This window comes from Ambystoma mexicanum, chromosome 14, assembly GCF_040938575.1.
Source record: "Ambystoma mexicanum isolate Mex_15411 chromosome 14, UKY_AmexF1_1, whole genome shotgun sequence".
In the NCBI taxonomy this organism is placed as follows: domain Eukaryota; kingdom Metazoa; phylum Chordata; class Amphibia; order Caudata; family Ambystomatidae; genus Ambystoma; species Ambystoma mexicanum.
In genome coordinates, this window is record NC_090940.1 from 401,509,553 (window position 1) to 401,530,628 (window position 21,076).

General features: G+C 45.6%; 1 protein-coding gene across 2 annotated transcripts in view; it reads left to right on the top strand.

The window, feature by feature from the left end:
- The window catches only part of LOC138526823 (uncharacterized), a 159,252-nt gene extending 138,415 nt beyond the window's left edge, over positions 1 to 20,837 (top strand). For both annotated transcript variants that reach the window (XM_069637530.1, XM_069637531.1), the window contains exons 2-4: positions 8,775 to 8,835; positions 12,544 to 12,560; positions 19,964 to 20,837. In XM_069637530.1, coding sequence (XP_069493631.1) covers positions 8,775 to 8,835; positions 12,544 to 12,560; positions 19,964 to 20,608 — 723 coding nt within the window. In that variant the 3' untranslated portion in view covers positions 20,609 to 20,837. The remainder of the gene's footprint in view (positions 1 to 8,774; positions 8,836 to 12,543; positions 12,561 to 19,963) is intronic.
- The last annotated feature ends 239 nt before the right edge of the window (positions 20,838 to 21,076 follow it).

The window sequence follows — 21,076 nt, forward strand, 5'->3', positions numbered from 1 at the left end:
TAGGTGGCTCTAAAAGTAATATTCCTGATAAATATAATCCATGGTGGCATCAAACACAAAGCTCACTTGTATAAAAAGCAGTAGATGCAAATTATTTAATATGTAATAAAGGACGTTTGGGTATGCATGCCACTTCTAGGTCTATTATGCTGCTACTTTCTGTTCAAAGGAAAAGAAAATTACCATTTTCTTCAGGACACCCACATGGGAACATGGTTTCATTACTTTGCTCATTAACACATTTGTCAGCTGAGCAACTTATTTGAAGATGACAGGGTTTAACAATGACAGTGATATAATAAGTAACATCATTAACTGAAAAATAAATTGCATGGTGTCAACAAACTAAAATCTTGCATCTACAAAAATAATCCAACTGAAACCACAGCAGGCCCATTGGCGAAAATTCTCGCTCAGTCCTGGCTATACTACTGAGGTCTCATTCCTTCAGCACCTCCTTCTGGTCCTCCACAGCAATGCCCGAGCAACTGGCGAGCAACAATTTAGGGTGTTGCAAGCAACATGTTGCTCCCGAGCTAAACGTTAGAGATCACTGCTCAGTAGCATAACATAAACCGTACATAGGAAAGAGTTTCACTCATTCTCTTTTTGGGTAGTACTCTGGACGGCCTTGCAACTTTGGTAACCAGCCAGAAATAGGAAGGAATTTAATGTTGCCCCTACACAGCTGAGTCATCTATGCTAGAAGAGATGAAGTGATTTGCTGAGCATCACACACTTCAGGAAAATACTAACGCTATGATTTTAACCCATTCACAGTTAAACCACTTCAACACATACCTTTCAAGCTCCACCTGGCACAAATATTTAATGTTTTGGCTTCAAGGCCTGATATAATGTCTTAGGGGTTTAGTCATAGCTCGAATAGTTTACGTACAAATCACACATCTCTCATTATAGCAACATTACAATATGTAAATCTTTAGCGACACATGTTAAAGCAAAAGCATATTGCTGTTGTTTTTTTTTCCACATCCTGGTTGGAAAACTAGAAGGGCCAGAATGCACAATATTATAAGCATGAAAAAAATCTATTTTTGTTAGACCACTACTTCGATAAAGATTACTTTTGTGTCAAACTTTCAAAAGGCTTGTGCCAGATGTTAAGAGCATTTGCCTATCCATTTAAAGCAACCTTTTATCTGCATGTCAGACATTAGGGCAAACCTTTTAAATGGGAGCTTTGTTTTAAGTGAACACCTCCTTGCTAGGGTAATGAGCCCATCAGTGACAGATAAAGTGCCTAGGGGAGGGAAAGGGGAGAATGGGGCGATAGCAGGTCATTACAAGGCCATAGCAGGGGTCAAGTCCTAAAAATAAAAGTGGGGGGACTCATCAACAAACGCAATGGGATGTGACGTGCCATAAATGAGCATATCAAGGTGAAATATGCACATTTCATTCAATTGAATTTGCATAACCACACAAATTGCACAGGAATCCATAAAATCAACACATACATAAAACCAAGAGAGGATATTTTCTTCTAATAGTGTTTTTGAAAACGGTAAAAGGTGTGCATGTTTTAAACTCCAAGAACCAATACACATGTTTTCCCTGGGACATGAGTCCATCCTCTGAAAAAAGTAGGTGGACCACGTGTACCCTCGACTTTAGCCCTGGGCCATAGGCATCCAAGTCCAAGTCACTGCATGTCGCCTTGCCTGATAATGGCAATCCGCGGGAGCTTTGAGACGGCAGTGACTGGGATCGGGACCCTTCTCGACCCGGCGTGGCTTCATTCACAATGCAAACACACTTGAGAAGGAAAGTCTCAAACTCTTTTACGTGTGGTTTACATCGTGAGAGAAGCATGGCCTGTCTGAGAAGGAGCTTAGGGCAGCATGATCCGTATGACAGCTGGATCTGCCACTGAGGAGCCCATGATCAAAACAGTGTCCAGAAATCTGCTAAAATCACTCGTTGTGGGGGAAACTTGTGCTCCAGTGGCATTGCGAGCATTTCTTAAAAGACTGACACTTTTCTTAAACTTTCAGTGGAGTTTACTGGCACCTCAAAGGTGCCATATTGTAACTCCTTTTTTGTGTGCTGCTGGGAGGTGAACCCCCCTCCATGTGGCTGCCCTGCATACCTGGTTGCTAGGGCTGTTGTCAAGCCTTAAATCAGGCTCATGCAAAAGCCAGGGCTTTCATGTCCCTGAACTTCATTCTTTTTTGCTCAGAATGTTGGTGCTTGTTAATAAAGTGTTCCTCCTTCATGAAAGAACACTTTCTTACATTTGCACGCGCCTGTTTCGGCGCCCATCTTGATGCAGGCAAGTTGCCAACGCACTGCTGCATCAGAGATGGCCACCCTTGGAGGATCTCAACTTTGGGGGCTTTTCGGCTGAGAATCCAGCGTGATATTTTCAGAAGGTCAGGGTAGCTTCACGAGGGAGGCACGCGCCCTAGAGCCGCTTCTTGCGTCCAACAATTACACTTCAGTCTATTGAGGCGTAATCATCGATGGATTTGGGATTCGTGGTTGCCACTGAAGGCCACGTGCAGAATGCCAGATAAGGCTGTGCATTCTTCTGCAATGTGGGTGTTTGCAAGGTTTCATGTTTGTAAACAGCTCAGGTTGTTAATTATCTGATTGAACGATCCCATAGAGTGCAAGGAAATTTCCACAGCAGCATACGTGTCAGTGATGCACAAGGTTGTACACAACCTCGAATGCCTTTTGTAGCGCATGCCTGCTTTATTTAATGGCCTGGCCCGAAAGCTCACTTATTTGGGAAGTGCCCTGCAAGGACCATGCCCAAAACGCTTGTGAAATTAAAATAATTGGCATAATTAAAAATAATTATTATTTCGTTGGGCGGCTTTGAACATTTTCGTCTGTCTCCCTGTAAATGAGCCAGGCAATTTAGTCATGCCCTCGTCTTAATCACAAACAAAAGTGAATTCCTTTTTACCAAACGTTCCAAGGAGGAGGCGGGGCCTCGATGAAGAGGCTCCCAGTGTCCAGCCCGGGCGCTATATAAAGGCAGACGTCTCAAGGGGCCTGGCAGAAGCTCAACCGACCCTTCAGTCAGGTAAGGAGACGTGTGAGTAGAATCTCTCCAGGATATCATAATCTGGGTGTGTTGTGTTATGTTATTATGGTTTGTAGCGTGCACAGTTATTGGTTTCATTTTGGAACAGAGTGTGGGGGGATGTTTTGGACATTTGGGAGGAGAGGAAAAGTCGATTTTGCGCTGCTTTCTGTTGATGTTGCAGATCGGAAGTACCCTGAGCTTTATTCAGTTTGACATTTTTCTAGGTGTGATGAGTTAGAGCAGAGGAGGAATTGGGTCGAAAGAATTGAGCCCCGCCCTGCCAAGTTAAGGAAGCTCTTTGTCCCCCCCTACTGCTTTACTGAACACTCTGGGCCTCATTACAAGCACGGCCGTCCGGGAACTACGGTACCGGTAAGCATGCCGGTACCGTAGTTCCCGGACCGCCATACTACGTGCTCTGCTCGCGGGTGCCGTTTCACCCGCCAGGTTTTTCCTGGCAGGTGTAATGGAACCCATGAGCAGAGCACATCGGCTGCACCCACACAACTCTGCATCCAACCTCCCCATCCCCATTCAGCCCTATGGGGCAGAATGGGGATCGGGAGGCCCTTTAATTCCGGCACCCACAAATGGGCAATTACCGGGTCCTCCGAGCTCGGCATGACCCGGTTCTTGCCCATTCGCAGGTGCTGGAAAAAATGCAACTCTGGCGCATTAAGGGCACGGCTACCGCCAGAGTTGTAATGAGGCCCTCTGTCTCAATGCATGCAGCTGAGCAATGACAAGACTTCATAGACTGCATCTGAAAGTCTCCTTTGCTCAACAGTCCAAATTTGAACCTTACAACAGTCCACAGCTCTATATATATGTGTCTTGCTTTGCGCACCCTTTAATGTTATGGTGATTATTCTAACAGATAAAATGAGCATCATACCAAGAGTGCATTGCATGATCAGAAGGAATACACATGTTGATTACTATCACAGACATGTTTGATACACTGGTGGTGATTCTTATTTTCCCAAAATGCACATTGTTTTTATGCAAAGCAGCCAGCGTCCTATATTAAGGGAACCCACATTTTTCATAATTGGACTCTTAGCTCTAGCCCTCAGTCCCCACCAAACCACTTACAATCCGCCGTTCGAAGAGGGGTGGGGTGTGCCCCCAGTACATTGTGTCTGTTTCCAGCACTGGTTAGAGGCATGGGGGCTGCTATGTGCCCAGTGGGGAGACCCCGTGCTTGCAGCGTTAGCGTGTGTTAGCCTGCGGCTTGGTGTGTTGGTTGTTGTTACAGGTGAGGTGTTTTGTCCCTCAGAGTCTGGTGAGAGGGCCTTGTTTAAGCACCACGTATGAGTGGGTAGCTGGAGTTTGAGTGGGCTAGAAAGGTGCAGGGAATATTTGGTTAGTCAAAAGTCTGTAACTATCCCCGAGTACTTCTCTGCACAAATATACCTAACCACTGTGTTCAGGTACAGCTGCTATTGCTATGTAGCCCGTATGTAAGATGGCACGATCTCTCAGAGGGCCAAGTCTCTACTGCCGACATATGTGTGTGAACTGCAGCTTGCAGGTTCGAATCACAGCAAAACCAACTCAGCCTGTTATCCATCCAAGGTCATTCAGTTAATCCAGACTTGTGTTGTGTTGTGTAATAATAAACCCATATACAAATGTTCTTCACAAACCAACATATGCATATGCATAGCAAATGTATTTGATCATGTTATTGATGGTTCTGCAGTTATATTTTATTAGCACTGATTTTCCAAGTGATAGCTCCGCGAATCCCACACTTTGCTGTATAAAAGGCCAAGCCCGGCGCCAGCAGCCGCCGGGTGTGCTCTGCTGCTCTCGAGCCAGGGCGGCTATAATTCATAAAATGGCGGAAGCCAAGCACCCGTAGTTGAAGGGATGCACGCAGTCTGTTACAGCGCCGAAGTTTCAGGGCTTCTGGTTCCAGGAGCAGTGCTGGGAATGGATTGCCTCACTGGGGAGTCCCACCAGGCACGCAGGGGTCCAAGGGGGATAAAGTGTGCGTTGGGGGGGGGGGGCAATTTTCTCACACACACCCATAAGCATTTGCCTCTTAGCCCTTCAGAAGATTGATTATGGACACCTGGAAAATAGGCAAGTTTCTTATAATGGTGTTGTGTGTTATATGCGCATGACAGTGCAGTCACATTGGGTTCTATAAGGACAGCAATGAACTGTAGTCTAACATTATCACTACAGGAATGTCAACGATGAAGAAGAAGCAAAGAACCAATCGTGCCTCATTATTTGGGGTTCCATGTCTTCGCATCTGTGCAATTGCACCCTGAGACATAGCCACCTGTGAATTTATATTTTTCAAACAGAGCCATAGCCCCGTGTTCCATTGCTTTATTTTGTCTGTACCCACTTATCCTTTCTCACATCTGCTTTGCTCAGTATCTGATACATGAGCCGAATCAGTGAACGTGCACATGCGCGCTTTAAATGCACGAATGCAAATGCACAAGGAGGCCAATGCTTCGATATAAAGCTGTTTTAGAATGACTGAAGTTGGAAACAGACGAACGTGTTCATCGGGCAGAACCACTTTAAAGCAACAGCTTGTATTGGTGATGGAGAAAGGTCAGGAAAGCAAAGAGCAGTGCTTCTGAGTTTTATTCTGGCAAACTGATATCTTTCTTCTTTCTGTCAATAGAGGTTACACATATTTCTGTACGAACAGGAATATTCAATCATCTTGCTTTTAACCATTAATGTTTGTTAATATCCAGATGTATAGTGCGATGACTTGCTATATGGAGAATGGCTTTGAAGGTTTCTTTAGCATAATTCAAACTTTGGTTGCCGAACTTGCCTGGTATGGACTACCAACTGCATAGTTGCCAACCTGACCCATTACAATCTATAGCAGCCTATCCAGTCCTGTTGTTTTCTTTGCATTCTTGGACTTGTAGTCATTTATAATGGGCAAAGTGGAACTACAAGTCCCAGAATTCAAAGAAAAATACAGGACTGGATACGAGTATCACCACATTAGTGCACATACAAAAATACAGAATCCGAAAATGGCGAAGTTTTTAACTGCACATTTTCCAATAATTATATGTGGGGGGTGGGTTAGGGTAATACAGTAAGTGAGGGGAGTATCGGGATCCCATTGGGGTGGGGGTGTCTCCCCCCGCAAAAGCAATGGTGGGAAAAGACATTTTCGGATTCGTTTTTTCTAAGGCACAGTAATCACATCGATCCCTGGATATGCACCTGCAGGGTGCAATGGGTCATGTTGGCAACTATGCAACTGCTCGGGCTGAACTGACGATCCAGGGCCAATAGCAGCCAAGCCTGCCGCCAAACCCAGAATTGACCCTATTAGCACGGGGCGCTGTTGTACCCGGCAGCCCGTACTGCTTTTTTTGTATGTATCCCAGGAGGCCGATTTCTTCACGAAAAATGGCAGACAGGCGTAATAGTAGTAAAACAGTGACCATTTTACTATGTCAACCCCCGCCAAGCGCGGCCGGCGTGACTGGAAAGAATCGCCGGCAGGACTCCGGGGGGTGGGCAGGCAGGACTCCAGGGGTTGGGCAGGCAGCAGGGAAGGGGGCAATGGTGATGGGGGTGGATAAATGGATGACACTGAAGGGTGGAATGAAACTCGGGCCTGTACAAGCCATTATAAACCCGTGTTCCTAGCCTCCTGATTGGATGGTGCCACCCCCTTGGGTGCTAATGTTTTGATAACTGTGAGACTATGTGCCATGGCAAGACTGCCTATTCACACACATCACAGCTGCTCAGAGCACTCAGTATCCATGTGTATGATGATATGTTTGCTAGTCTGCATCCAGTGTCCAGCAGTTCTCTGCATCATTACATTCTGACTTCACACCATGATATCATCAATCCGAATGCAATGCACTGCCCTCTTTCACGCAACACGGCTGGGTGTGTCAATGCTCCCCACAGTGAGGCGCAGTCAGGCGTCTAGGCTATCCACAGGTAATGGCTATGAGACACAACATGGCTGGGTGTGTCAATGCTCCCGACAGTGAGGCGCAGTCAGGCGTCTAGGCTATCCACAGGTAATGGCTATGAGACGCAACATGGCTGGGTGTGTCAATGCTCCCGACAGTGAGGCGCAGTCAGGCGTCTAGGCTATCCACAGGTAATGGCTATGAGACGCAACATGGCTGGGTGTGTCAATGCTCCCCACAGTGAGGCGCAGTCAGGCGTCTAGGCTATCCACAGGTAATGGCTATGAGACGCAACATGGCTGGGTGTGTCAATGCTCCCCACAGTGAGGCGCAGTCAGGCGTCCAGGCTATCCACAGGTAACGGCTATGAGACGCAACACGGCTGGGTGTGTCAATGCTCCCCACAGTGAGTCGCAGTCAGGCGTCCAGGCTATCCACAGGTAACGGCTATGAGACGCAACACGGCTGGGTGTGTCAATGCTCCCAACAGTGAGGCGCAGTCAGGCGTCTAGGCTATCCACAGGTAATGGCTATGAGACGCAACATGGCTGGGTGTGTCAATGCTCCCCACAGTGAGGCGCAGTCAGGCGTCTAGGCTATCCACAGGTAATGGCTATGAGACGCAACACGGCTGGGTGTGTGAATGCTCCCCACAGTGAGTCGCAGTTGGGCTTCCAGGCTATCCACAGGTAACGGCTATGAGACGCAACACGGCTGGGTGTGTCAATGCTCCCAACAGTGAGGCGCAGTCAGGCGTCTAGGCTATCCACAGGTAACGGCTATGAGACGCAACACGGCTTGGTGTGTCAATGCTCCCCACAGTGAGGTGCAGTCAGGCGTCTAGGCTATCCACAGGTAATGGCTATGAGACACAACACGGCTGGGTGTGTCAATGCTCCCAACAGTGAGGCGTAGTCAGGCGTCCAGGCTATCCACAGGTAATGGCCATGAGACACAACATGGCTGGGTGTGTCAATGCTCCCAACAGTGAGGCGCAGTCAGGCGGCCAGGCTATCCACAGGGAATGGCTATGAGACACAAAATGGCTGGGTGTGTCAAAGCTCCGAACTGCAATTGTAATGGCCAGGAAACTCTGTTTTCAACTGCAAATATTTGCATGGTTGCTGGTCATTCCAAAAATCGACTGAGTGAGTCAACAAGTCCTGCCCCTCCCACGACTACAACTTAAATGTTAAGATGGCCTCATTACTAGTTTGGCGGTAAGTGGTAAAGTTAGCAGTAACTCTGTTACTGACAACTTTACCACTATGCCAAATTACGAGTTTGGGCATGGAGTGGAGGATTTGACTCCAGGAAAATCCTGGAGGTAAATCCTCCAACTCACCGCGAGAAAAATCAGCAGAATCAGCAGAATTCCACTGCAGTAATTCTGTCAAAAAAGCCCCATAGAGTCCAATGAATTCAAATTAAATGGGGAATTACACCACCACCACCACTTGTGGCTGTAAGGGTAATTCCTTTGGGAAGTATTCTGGCGGATTTACTGCAGGATACTGCCCAACTCGTAATGAGGCACAGAGTGTTAATTGTCAGCCACCACCTATATCGTGACAGAAGCACATACTCACTTATTTTCAAGGTAAATGTGTACACAAGCCAAAGCAATCACGCCTTCCAGGCTGTTGTAAGTTAGGAAGGTATAGCGCGCTACAGGAACGAGTGCGCGCATCAAGTGCGCCTGCGTGCCTCTTGTATTTGTTGGTGGAGCTTGAAAGGAGTCTTGGTTTGGTATCTCATAGAGACATTTTCTCTCTCCACAGATATTTGGGAATTCTTTGGAAACTTCAGCTCACCCCCACCCACCCAGAGCCATGGACCAATGTAAGTTATTGTTTCTCCTTAACTTCTGCATGTTGCGACAGACATTTTTCTTTTATATCAGGATATATGTGATACCGTACTCAAGCTGTGTAATACCCAGTGCAAGCTACCAGACTAATTCCACCGTATGAGATCAGTGCTTTGTGACATCACAGAATGGATGGTAGCTCCTCCACCTTACCTCCAAAAATTGGTGGCATTACCATCCGGTAATACCAGCGGAGGTAATACCAGCAAAAATTTCAAATGGATTCCATAAAATGGGGATCTACACCGCCAAACCATCACTTGTTTTCTGGTGGTATTACCACCTGACCAAGTGGCGGTATTGGTAATTCCGTTAGGTGGTATTCAGGGGGATTTACCAGCGGAATACCAGAAAACTTGTAATGAACCCCATTCTCTTCTGTTGACATGGTTTAAACTCCAACCTCTCAGAAATGTTTTGCAATCATTGCAGAAAGAAAATTAAGATTTATGAACGTCTGTATCCAAATAAAAAATCCATGCCAAAGAAAGTAAATATTAGTAATTGGATTTAAAGTCAGGAAAAGTAAAGCAGATGCAGGGATTCACTACTGTGAGTCCCACATAACACTAGCCAGAAATATGGTAACAGCAGAGGTCTCTAAATGTCAAGATGACTGTGCAACTTGAAAGGTTGCTAGGAGCATCAGTGAAATGGCTAAGTCATGCAGACAATGAGAGAGTACGATAGTTGCCGATAGGCAATCGCTCATATTCAGGAAGAAAGAAAATCCTTTAGCGTCAGAGATTCTGAAAGCCGGTGCCAACTCGAGCACAGGGAAAACAGAAAAGTCATGGACGGCTGGGGATAAAGTATGAAGTAGTTAGCTTGCACAGTAGCTCTAAAGGATTAGTGGATGGCAACTCTTCCACTGCACACAATATTATTCTGTTCAGTGTGAACTATGTAAAATATCATGGGTGATGGTGTCGCCTCCGAAGGGACCATAGAGGTAGTTTGGAGAACTCTGGGGGACCTGGAAAGCCACCGGCTACGGGATGCATGGTGGCTAGGGGATTCTACCTTGAACGTGTTATGGGGGGATCCCCCAGGCCTCCCACAGTCTTCCCTCAAATGCCGCCCTATGCACCCAGCAGTCACCCCTTCAGGACAATCCCCTTAGTCCAGCTGACCAGGAAATGTACTACAGGACAAATGGTGTGAAGGTGCCCCATAGAGGAAAGTAGTGTTGGGTGAGTTCCCCCCACTGCCCAGTGCGTCCCCCAGCCTCCCACTAGTGTCCTATTACTCGCCCACTCTGGCATCAAACTCTGCTTCTGCCAGCCCAGAGACGAGAAGCATTAGAAAAGTTGTTCAACAAATGCGGTGTCCACTGCAAGGGTTCCGCTTGCCCCTGTGCCACTAGACTAATCCTCTTGTACAGTGCGATTTATCACTGAGTGCATCTTGCGCACGCAATCCCTGGAGCGAATTGCAGGCAGAAACTCAAAACAGGGCATAAGCACACAGCACAAACCAGACATTAGCTAGTCAGTGTGGGTCGGAAGGCACAGTCAGGAGGATCATGGGATAACCCAACCACCGCGGTGAATGAACCTGACGCCAAGAGAGCGACTATCCTGCTTGACCACTCAGGACGCGAGGCAAGAGCTTTAGCCAACCTGATTCATTGGAAGAAAGGGACACATACAAGGGGTGGATCCACAAAGCCCAAGCCAATCACCACCTCCAAGGCTGATGGGGAAATGGGCCCACCAATCAAAACTCTTATTCATGCAGTTAGTGGCAAAGCTCAGTTATGAAAAGAGGCACAGACTACTAGGCTATGTGGGAGTTAGGACGCGTTCCAAAGAGTTGGTGTTACAGCAGCGGGAGGAACAAGAGAAGCAGAACGGAAAATTATGCGAGGTAGTTTAGCTAAATAGGCAACACCGTGAGTTGGTTAAGATTTGCAAGGAGCTTCCCAGGGCCCTTGATCAAAGGAGCTCCAGACCAAGTGAATGACCCTTTTCTGGGGGTATAAAAGGACTCAGGCGGGGAGAGCGAAAGTGCTACCTCAGGAGACCCGTTGGGGAAGGTGGGGTAAACTGCATGGTCATGCCCCAGTAGGAGTTCAGAGAGACCCCAGGGCAAGTGGGGGGGGGGCACTGCATGGTTGTGCCATGGGACGATTTCAAGGAGATAATTATGGAAAGTGGGTGGAAAACTCCATAATCTTGGCCTGGTTTGTGTTGAAGGAGGCCCCCCCTAGAGCAAGCAGGGACTGCGGCCTTGCCCCCGGTCGGTGTGTGTCAAGGATACAGATTCCTCGATGATGGTACATCTTCTGGATTATCTGCCAAGGCCAAGTAGAGAAGCCTGATATGGCATCTTAAATACCTTGATACTGTGAGGGTATTGAAGGCCAAGTTTCCGGAAGTGCAATCCTGGAACCTTGCAGAGTCGATCGGCGAATGACATTGGAATAAGGAAATTAGGCTCTGTTATTATTAGCCCTTTCATTTGATTTCTTTTGCTCCACTACCTGAACACTGTTTAGTGGTACCTCTCCCCTTTTTGTTTGTAAGTGTAAATATGCCCCTATATTGTGCAGGAGTTTCTCAAAATCTGCCGTGATGCCAGAGTTCAGGTTAAGGGGACCCTGGAAATGGGTGTGGGAAAGCTGTCCTAGGCCAATCCCAGGGAAATAATTGGAGACAGTGAGGATCACCCTAAGATTTTGATTCTTATTCCCAGGCCTCAGTATATCAAGTAGTGACAGATAGACCACCTTGGATTTAGTGATAGCTTAATCTTCAAAATTATTTTTGGCTCTGTTCATCCAGACAATATTCCTCATAGCTTTTACTGCTTGTGTTTTCCTTTCCATTCCTGTAGTAGTCCACCGAACCCATATCCCCAGTCGCAGGTGCATAAACCCAAGATTTACGCGGACTGCTAGGACAAGGCTGAATATCCTAGGAAAGAAGGGTCAGAACCAGGCTGCGATCATAGACTTCATTCCCCTCTTGGAGTTGTGTCCAACCGCCCATCTCCCCTGCACCCTTGTTCATTATTTTCCTAACTGAGTCAAGTCGGCCATCCTGTTCTGTTATACCCCTTATTTCCCAGCACTTCACTCTGGCTACATGAAGGAGTTGACCCATATCTTGTATCTGCTGGATGTCTGGGGATCAGCGCCTTGACATATGTTCTTTCTAAAAGAAGCACATTGTGTTGCCAAGATGGCCATTTTGACCCAGTGTGCACCGTGATGAAACATTGATTAAACTGTACCATTAAATTCAAAATGGAGGGATTACTGTGAAAGACACATATGCATTTATACAAATGACAGATGCAAGAGTTGTTCCTCATTCTGTGGCCAGTAAATACTTCTGCTTTGTCTTTATTGGGAAGATGCATATTTTATGAAGATGCTTATGAATCTCCCTGTCATGTATTCACTAATGTTCCTGTTCACAATGAGCTAAAGTGAAATAAAACATGTGCATTCAAAAATAGTTAAGCATCTCTGCACATTGGATGCAAATATTTGATGATTGCATTTTGCCGAGTAAAAAAGTTGCAGAAGAGTAAATTTGCATTCATTCTGTCTCTTTCCAGATACATGGCCTAATTTACATATTTATGCATCCCAGATGTAAAATGTAATGCAAGTGTTGTGAAAAAGAAACAATATTTCAAATACTAATTCAACTTTAATGTTTTAATTGCAGCCCAGAAACAGAAGCAGGTAAGAAATGAGAGAGTAAAGCTTTTTAGGTTTCAACGATGTACCTTCGGTGACAGAATGTTCTTTCTCTCATTGTTTGAATTGCATGAATTCAATGGCAGATGTCCCTCAGACATACATCCCAAAGTGAACTGAACATAACAAAATAGTACAATAATAAATGCAATGAAAATAGAAATGGAACCATATAAAAAAACACATTAATTCTGACAAAAATGAAGAAAAAAAGGAATTTGCATTTAAAGTGGGGTTATCCTGACCTAATCTGACCTAACGTACAATTCTATTAAATCTCAATGTTCTGTGCCCATATTCAGCACAGCTAGACAAGGAACTATAATCCATTTGTGAGGGTTGGATAACCCCACTTTAAATGGAAAATCCTTTTGGTCATCAGCCATCTTAAGTTTCGGCCAACCGGCCCTTTATTTCATGATGAGGCCTTCCTCAGGGCGTCAGCATTCATAATGGTATGTGAAACGCAGTAAAGCATAAACTCAGTGAATACAAGGAAAAATAATCACCATATTTCGGAATGGATGTTTTCTGTGGGCATCCTTGGGCCCAAAACATTTGATTCCCCTTCTAAATATACTTCACTGACACATGACACTTACCCTCAGCAATGTAAAAGACCCAATGCATGGGCTTCACTGACAAATCACAATTACCCTCAGCAATGTAAGAGACCCAAAGCATGTGCCAAATTGAAATGAAAAATATATCTTCTATGCATGGTCAATAAATGACCAAAGGATGTCAATGTCGAGCTGAAGTGCGTTTATTTTTGGAAACTAGAAAATTAGTGTCTGGAACTAGATGCACCATCTTAAAATTGTTCCAAAGTCTATGAGAACATTGCTCTGCAGCATGCTTAGATTGAGAGAAAAATCCAAGATGGCACCCGAACTTGAAAACGGCTCGGGTTGCATAAATGCCTGCCATGCACCACAGTGAATCTCCTTGTAACACACGTAAAGTCAATCCTTCTGAACGGTAGAACTAATCCTAATCCCCACACAATAAGGACACCCACCTGAAACCCGGAAGCCCAGTATGGTCCAGGGGGAGGACTAAGCTCTGTATAAAGTGTGTGAGTTTAGTATACATAGGTGAGCAGAAGCCATTGAAGCAAAAGTCATGAGGCTGGAGGAATACCGTTGTAGAGGAGCTGGAGGAAAGGAGTGAGGTTAAAAGGGAAAGATCAGGAGTGAGGAGGTGGGTGAGAGAATCAAGGAGAAGGTGAGATGCAACATCAGAATGAGAAGGGAAGAGGGGAAGAGAAGTGAGGAGGAGGATCTTTATGTTCAAGAGGAGGCTGGGAACGCCCCAGAAGGAGAAGTACAGAGAGACCTTGAGGAGGAGGGCAGACAAGAAGCTGAGTAGGAAGAGAGGCGATAGAGAAAGGCGATTGGAGGGGAAAACTAGATGAAGGTCAAAAAGAGGGGAACGTACCATATACCTAAGGGATGTGAGACGAGATGCCATGGAGGTTTGAACAAGTGAAGACTCATTGAGGAGACAGACAGGAGTTATAGAAGAGTGGAGAATTCGGGAGATCCAGGAGAAATGCCCAAATGACCAACTCCTTGACATAAGCATTTGGGAACATTTAACAAATGCTTAGCACGTCTTGTTTTGTTGCCCAGCTGTGATGCATAAGCGTACTTGGTCCTGAGCCCTAAATGAGGGGTCCTCCTGCAGCTTAGATCAGGGACAAGAAACAGAGAACTTCATGCTACAAAACTGTGAAAAAAGTGTAGGGAAACTCAAACCCCAGAGACAGCGAGTGACTGAGGGTTGCCAAAACCACCCGGTTAGGACCCAGAGGAACAAACTGTAAAGAAACCCAGAGACTGTTGGGTTGGTGAAAAAGAGATGCAATCCTAGCGTTTTGTTGTTTTTCCCAAAGAGGTGAACTTTTTTTGTAACAACCCTTATACAACCCAAATCTTTTTACTTGTGTTATTCTTACCATGATCCACTTCATCTTGGGATAACATGTAACATTATAGAAAAACTCTTATTCAAGACAACCGGTATATTATGGAAATAGTGTAAAAATAGGGGGAAAACAATCCTTTTAATGAGAGAAAGCCTGCCCACTAGACATATCGAGAGAAATCTGAAGTCTATTGATCCTTTCAGTGACATGGACAACTAGATCAGGGGACACTTGAGTCATCTCTCAAAAGACTCTTTCAATTTGTCAACTGCAACCCCATAAACAGCCCTAATGAGCTGCTCCACCATTCTGCATTTTGTGATAGCCAGATAGTGCACCTGGTCCCCTCTCCACCGAAAGCATGCTAGACTGTACAGCTTGCTGCTAATGCCACTGATTCCAAACTAGAGCTATGATGACCCCAACCTCCTCAGCGCCCATCTAGCAGCAGGCCTTGCAAGCCTTTGATGTTGAAGGTGTAGGGGAGGTCTCTTATTTTTCATGGCTTCAAAAGAGATTTTGGCCTGTCTGACCTCCCCACATTTAATACACTCCACAATCTCAAGAGTGAAATGAGGGTCATGTAGCAATAAACACTAAGAGCACAATGCAACGACATACACAGCCAATCCATGCCATTGGTCACCTGTGGGCCATTTGTATGGACACAGGGGACACTGGTGCTGTCTCTCTCCTTATGTGCCTGCCGAGTCTGGAAAGTCGGAACAACACAACACAGGCAGTCGCCCTCTAAGACCTGCCTCCTAGATGAGCTCGCCTGGGCTGCAGAGAGGGCCATGATTTGGAGTAGCTATCAGGTACACATAGAGGTACCCAGGGGTTTCTTGGTGTCTTTCCCCTCCTGTTACCAACCCCGGAGCCCCGAGCCAGGCAGGAGCCCCCTCTGATATGTGAGGGCACCAGGCATAGTCAGAACCACAGCTCATACCCAACAGCACCCCACACTACTGGTTCACTGTGAGTGCACACAAGGCTCGAGGGCAGCGATCGCCCAGCATGCCCTATTAAACTGGAAAAAAAAAACAGAAAGCCATGGAAGTCTTGAGTGGTATGGACCAGAATGTGGCAGGCTTACTAGTGATCCACTTTTCCAATGGGCCTCCATGGTGATTCCCTACTCCGGTATCCAGCCCGGGCTGATGGCTTCCTCTCCACACGCCTGAAATCCTTACCTTACTGGGTACAAACGGCAGCACCTACACACTCTGGGCCAACTCACAGACCACAGAGTTGGTCTTTTCGAAATTCAGGTTGCAGAATTGTAAGGAATTTCGGGGAGGTCTGAGGGCTTCAGGAGAAAGCAGACAATGGCCTCATTATAAGCATGGCGGTAAGGCAACAACGGTGCTGGTAGCGCTACCGGCACCGTTTCTACCGTATCGCCATACTACGAGCTGTACTTGCAGGTGCCTGTCAGCCGCCTGGTCTGACCTGGCGGGCAGTGCGGCACCCACGAGCACAGCATGTCGGATGCACCAGCCCCATTGTAAACGGTGCCGGTGCATCTGACGTCCCCATTCCGATTGAGCCCTATGGGGCTTAAATGGGAATGGGGATGTACCGGGCCTGGCACCCGCAAAAGGGCAATTACCGGATGCGGGTTTGGAGGTAGCCAACCTCCAACCTCGTAATGAGGCAGTGTGCCAGGTTTGCTACTGTCCGCAATACCCCCCAGAATTGTTATGACAATCCATTTCCTGCCAGTACATACTCATATCCCCAATTCAAAGACACTGGCCTGCAAATGATATACCACAATGTTACAGACCTTCTGCTACCATCTGCAACCCAGAACATTCACCCAGTGCTATTTCTGAATGTCCAACAATGCAGCTTTTCATAGACCAACTTCTTCACGGCAGAATCTGAATTCTTAACTTATTGGTCATTCAGTTATCTCCCCCCAGGCCTTATACATAGAAGTATTAGTAGTTGTGGTATTAGTAGTATCAATAGAATTAGTAGCAGCATTAGCCAGAGCAGTTGTAATATTAGTACAATATCATGTAGTGTCAGCAGCAGTAGTAGTCATGGTAGTAACAACAGTACCAGATGCAGAATTATAATTGCACGCATTATTATTAGTACTTGGAGTATTAATAGACATTGCCCCCAGAGAAGCAACACTAGCTTTAATAGCAATATCTAAGAGGGTTTAGGAGAGCATCAGGTACTTGAGTATGCAGGACTAATAGGTGATCATACAATCAATGTATTTCCCAAAGTTCGGGAGTTATGGAGTTTTCAGGTCCTTCAGTGAATATAAATCTGCATTATTTACTTAATCATCTGATATAAACATCATTGCGTCCCTATTATTTGGATCTGGTGGGTTGTAGGAGACTGGGTTTGAAATCCCTTAAATGTTGGTGCCATTGTCTGCAAGTGAGGACACAGTTCATATGTGAGTGAAGAGAATACTACAGTTTAAGACCGTGAGGATAATGTAGCAAAGACAAATGTGAAGTTGCAATTTGGAGCTAAGGGCACTGCCATACCAGTCACTTTAGTGCACCAACAAGAACTTTTCATTGTTAGGATATCACCCTGAATAGGGTGATGAAAAGACAAATATACACAATATTTATGACAAAGTTTACAGTTTAAGAGCAATCTTCATATTCATTGGAAAGGATGTTGGTAATCTTCTCATGTTTCTTATTCCTAATTACATAGACCACTTCCTCCGAAATGAAAAGGCTGAGCAACTTGAGCCATGATTCTTTGTCAGGCATGGGCTACCAGGTCACCACATATACATAGTGACCGTTCAGTTAAATGACTAATTCAATTGGTGACACCCAATTGCAATGATAATGATATCCTATCTGGTCCCAAAACTCATGCTATGTCAGATAACACCATTGGGGACACCAGCAAAGTGATTTCTAATGCCATGTTACGTCATCAGAGATGTCCTATGCCATTTATGATGGCATTACAAAATGACTGATAAAGCGAGTTAGGATTGCATTGCACCTTATTGGCTGCACTTAGTAAATCATCTTGTGTACTTGGTAAAAAGCTTAACATGATATTCCTTAAAGTTGGTTCACTTTATTTTCATATATGTAAATGTCATTTTGGCCGTGATGTAGTATGCCTGACCTCAATGTGATCTTTGAATATTGGTTATCACTAATACTTTATAGATTTGTTCGTTTTGAATATGTTAACATTCATCCAATGAATGTATGGAAGCAGGGGGAATACATGTGCCAGCATTTAGAAAGGAGCTCCATTTAGTATCTTTGTGTCGCTTTCCTTGTGACACACATTCAAGAAAGAGAAAAGGCAGCGGCGAGACGAGGCGTGTTACATTTCCCCTACATACTAGGTGAAGTGGCTGAGCTTATATTCTCTAATATTTCTCCACTCTTCCCCTTAAGGAGTGAAAGTGGTGATAGATTTACTGCATTCACAAATTGCAGAGGCTGATGTCGTACATGATGTGATTGGTGATGAAATGATGATGTCATCAGTGACGTTATCAGTTGTGTCATTTGTGGGGTCACACACTTTAATATATAGTTGCTACATTAAACAGGCATTGGCAATGCCAGCAGATTGGGCTTTTGTGTAGGCATGGGAAAAGCACTTGCAGACACAGCCATAGTGTTATTAACTACCCACTGTTGGTAGCATGTACAAAAAGGTGTCAGTACCTGGCATCTTTTAGCAGTGCCTGGTAAAAGCTTAAAACGTATGCATAAGCCAAAAATGTTGGCTTTTCCAATGCTTGTTTTAAGCAGGACTTCAGTGGCTTTGCCAATGCTTGTTTTCAACAAGACTTCAGTGAAGGACACGCAGCGTGCTTATAAATCGAGTGACTGAAGGCAAGCCTGGTATGATATTTTTATTTCACCAGCAGCGTGTTTACAACTCCAATGAAGTCATTGGGGTCATTATGACCCTGGCGGTAGCCGTGCGGGTAAAACCGGCACAAGTGCCAACGGTATCATTTTTCTTTTGTGGCACCCGTGAATGGGCAATTACCGGGTCATTACGGCCCCTATAGGGCTCAATGGGAATGGGGAGCCCGGATGCACCGGCACCATTTGTGAATGGTGCCAGTGCATCCGACATGCTCTGCTCGCGGGTGCCGGTCTGCCACCAGGTCAGCTGTGGCGGGAGAAAAAGGCACCCGCGAGCAGAACTGGTTGTTTGCCGGTCCGGTAACTACGGTACCGGCAAGCTTACCGGGACTGTAGTTACCAGACCGGCAAACTTATAATGAGGCCTGCTGCTTTGAACAAACACTGGTAGGCACTTTGAATGCAAAGCCTTATGGTAAGGCTTGGTTAAAATGAGCTCAAATAGTTCCCTTGAAGAGGTGTTTTGGGCGGGTACAGGCCGGAATGGGTGGGAATGGCCATAGGGATTAGCGAGGCCATGGACAGGCAATCGGTGAATGCAACCAAACAACACATACAGACCCTGTGTCCCTCCTCATATACCATCCCTCCCTATCTGTACTCTAATGCAATCGTTTTGGCTTCTAGGTGTTGCAAGCAACACCCAATAGCCCAAACTAAAAAGGAAACCCTGTCCATACATAGTGTAGGTTGCATAACAAAATCTGTTTAATTGAAATCTCTTTCTAGGGGGATTGAATATATGTTTTAATATATAAACATAGGGCAGCCAGCTAAAACGACCCAGTTAGTAAAACCATGACATGAATAAACTACTGAAAGCTCAAAAGAAAGCTTTTCATGTAATGTAGACAGCCCTACAGATAAGGGGTGTGTTGGTCACTTTTACTCCCTAAAAATAGGCAACTACTCCCAAAAAATAAAAACCGAGAGTACACATACTCCCAACAGGAAGCAGACACACAGGAGCTTGTGCCCCTGCTTTCACAAACACAGCTAGCTCCATGGATGTGTTTGGGCCAGTAGTATGCAAAATGCAAGAGACTATTATTACTGCCTGATCTGAAGAGGTCAAATGTATCTTTTAATGTGCATAAATAACTAGGTGCAAACACATATTTAGTGCAAAAACCTTTCTGAATTACAGTTAAAACATGTGTACTCGCTTATAAAATACTCCCATTGGGAATGTGACTTGCTTTTTTCACTCCCACTTCAAAATCCTATCTGGAGCAGTGCGTGTGGATGTTATCCTGCCTTTTTCCTCTGTGTTCCGTCGACCCATTCAAATCTACATTGTTGCTTCCAGTTGTCACAGGAGACACACATCCATCAGTTATACTTTCTTCATTGTGCATTTAGTTTCCGCACTGTAGTTCTATCAGCTCACACACCACTGATGGGGGTGGCCATTGCTGCGTTTGTAGTGGTAGATGCTTTCACTAAATGGAGCTATGTCTTATCCAGTAACACAGAATATTCTGAGACGATAACTAACCTATGTTTCTCAACAATGCACTAAACAACCTTCTATTTTTGTTTTCTACCTTTTTACACCTCAGGGAAAAGGAGAGGGAGAATTGGGATGCCACGCTGATTCCCATGGAAAAAAGCCCACCGAGGTGCATGGCAAGGAGCCCGGCCAGGAACATGGACATGGATATGACCAGAGACAAGGCCAGGCACACGATCAGGGGCATGGCCATGCACAAGAACAGGGACAAAGTCATGGGCAAGAGCAGGGCCATGGGCATGAGCATGAGCACAAGCCTGGGCACCGCCAGGGACAGGATCAGGGACAAGGCCAAGGATCCTGCCTAGCTGGAGGCAAGGGAAAAGATACTGAACACGGCCATGGACAAGAAGGAAAACTACCAGTAGGGGGCCAGGGTAAAGACCATGAAACAGACAAGGGGCAAGCAGGAGGCCTGGGACTAGACCAAGGAAAAGATAAGGGGCAAGGCCTGGGTCAAGGAGGAAAATACACTGGAGTGGGCCAGGGACTAGACCAAGGAAAAGATAAGGGGCAAGTCCATGGTCAAGAAGGAAAAAGCATAGGGGGTGTCCAGGTACAAGACCATGGAAAAGATAAGGGACACGAGCAGGGTCAAGCAGGAACATGCTCAGCAGGAAGCCAAGGACAAGACCAGGGAAAAGACAAAGTGCAAGGTTATGGACACGACAAAGCAAAACAACACGGAAAGTAACTCAGCCAACAGCCTGGACTCTGACATGACAAGGAATTCAAGACCCGAAACTCTTTCGTTGATGAACTTTGAAGCTGTCCTGCATTCAACTACCTTCTCTTCAATCACACGCCCTCTTAATTATAACTCATTTCTGTTTAGATATTCAAGTTGAGCTTTCTTAGAGACACTGTAACGCAAGATCCAGTCGCGATATGTTCTTCAAAATAAATGCATGAATTAAGCTTAACATGTCTCTCCTGTGCATTTGTGATTGATGCATGCTTCTGAAACATTTTCCAGCAACTGAATGGCTGCTCTTAGGAAAACATGCAGAACAATACAATCTAATCCTCTGGACTGAACCATGTACTTCTGAAATACGGGAAGGGTTATGGGGGACACTTTGTTCTCATAATGTGCAACTTGGAACCTATGGAAATGTTCATGTGACAGGTGAAAGGCAACTCCCTAGCTTCCTTGAGGCAA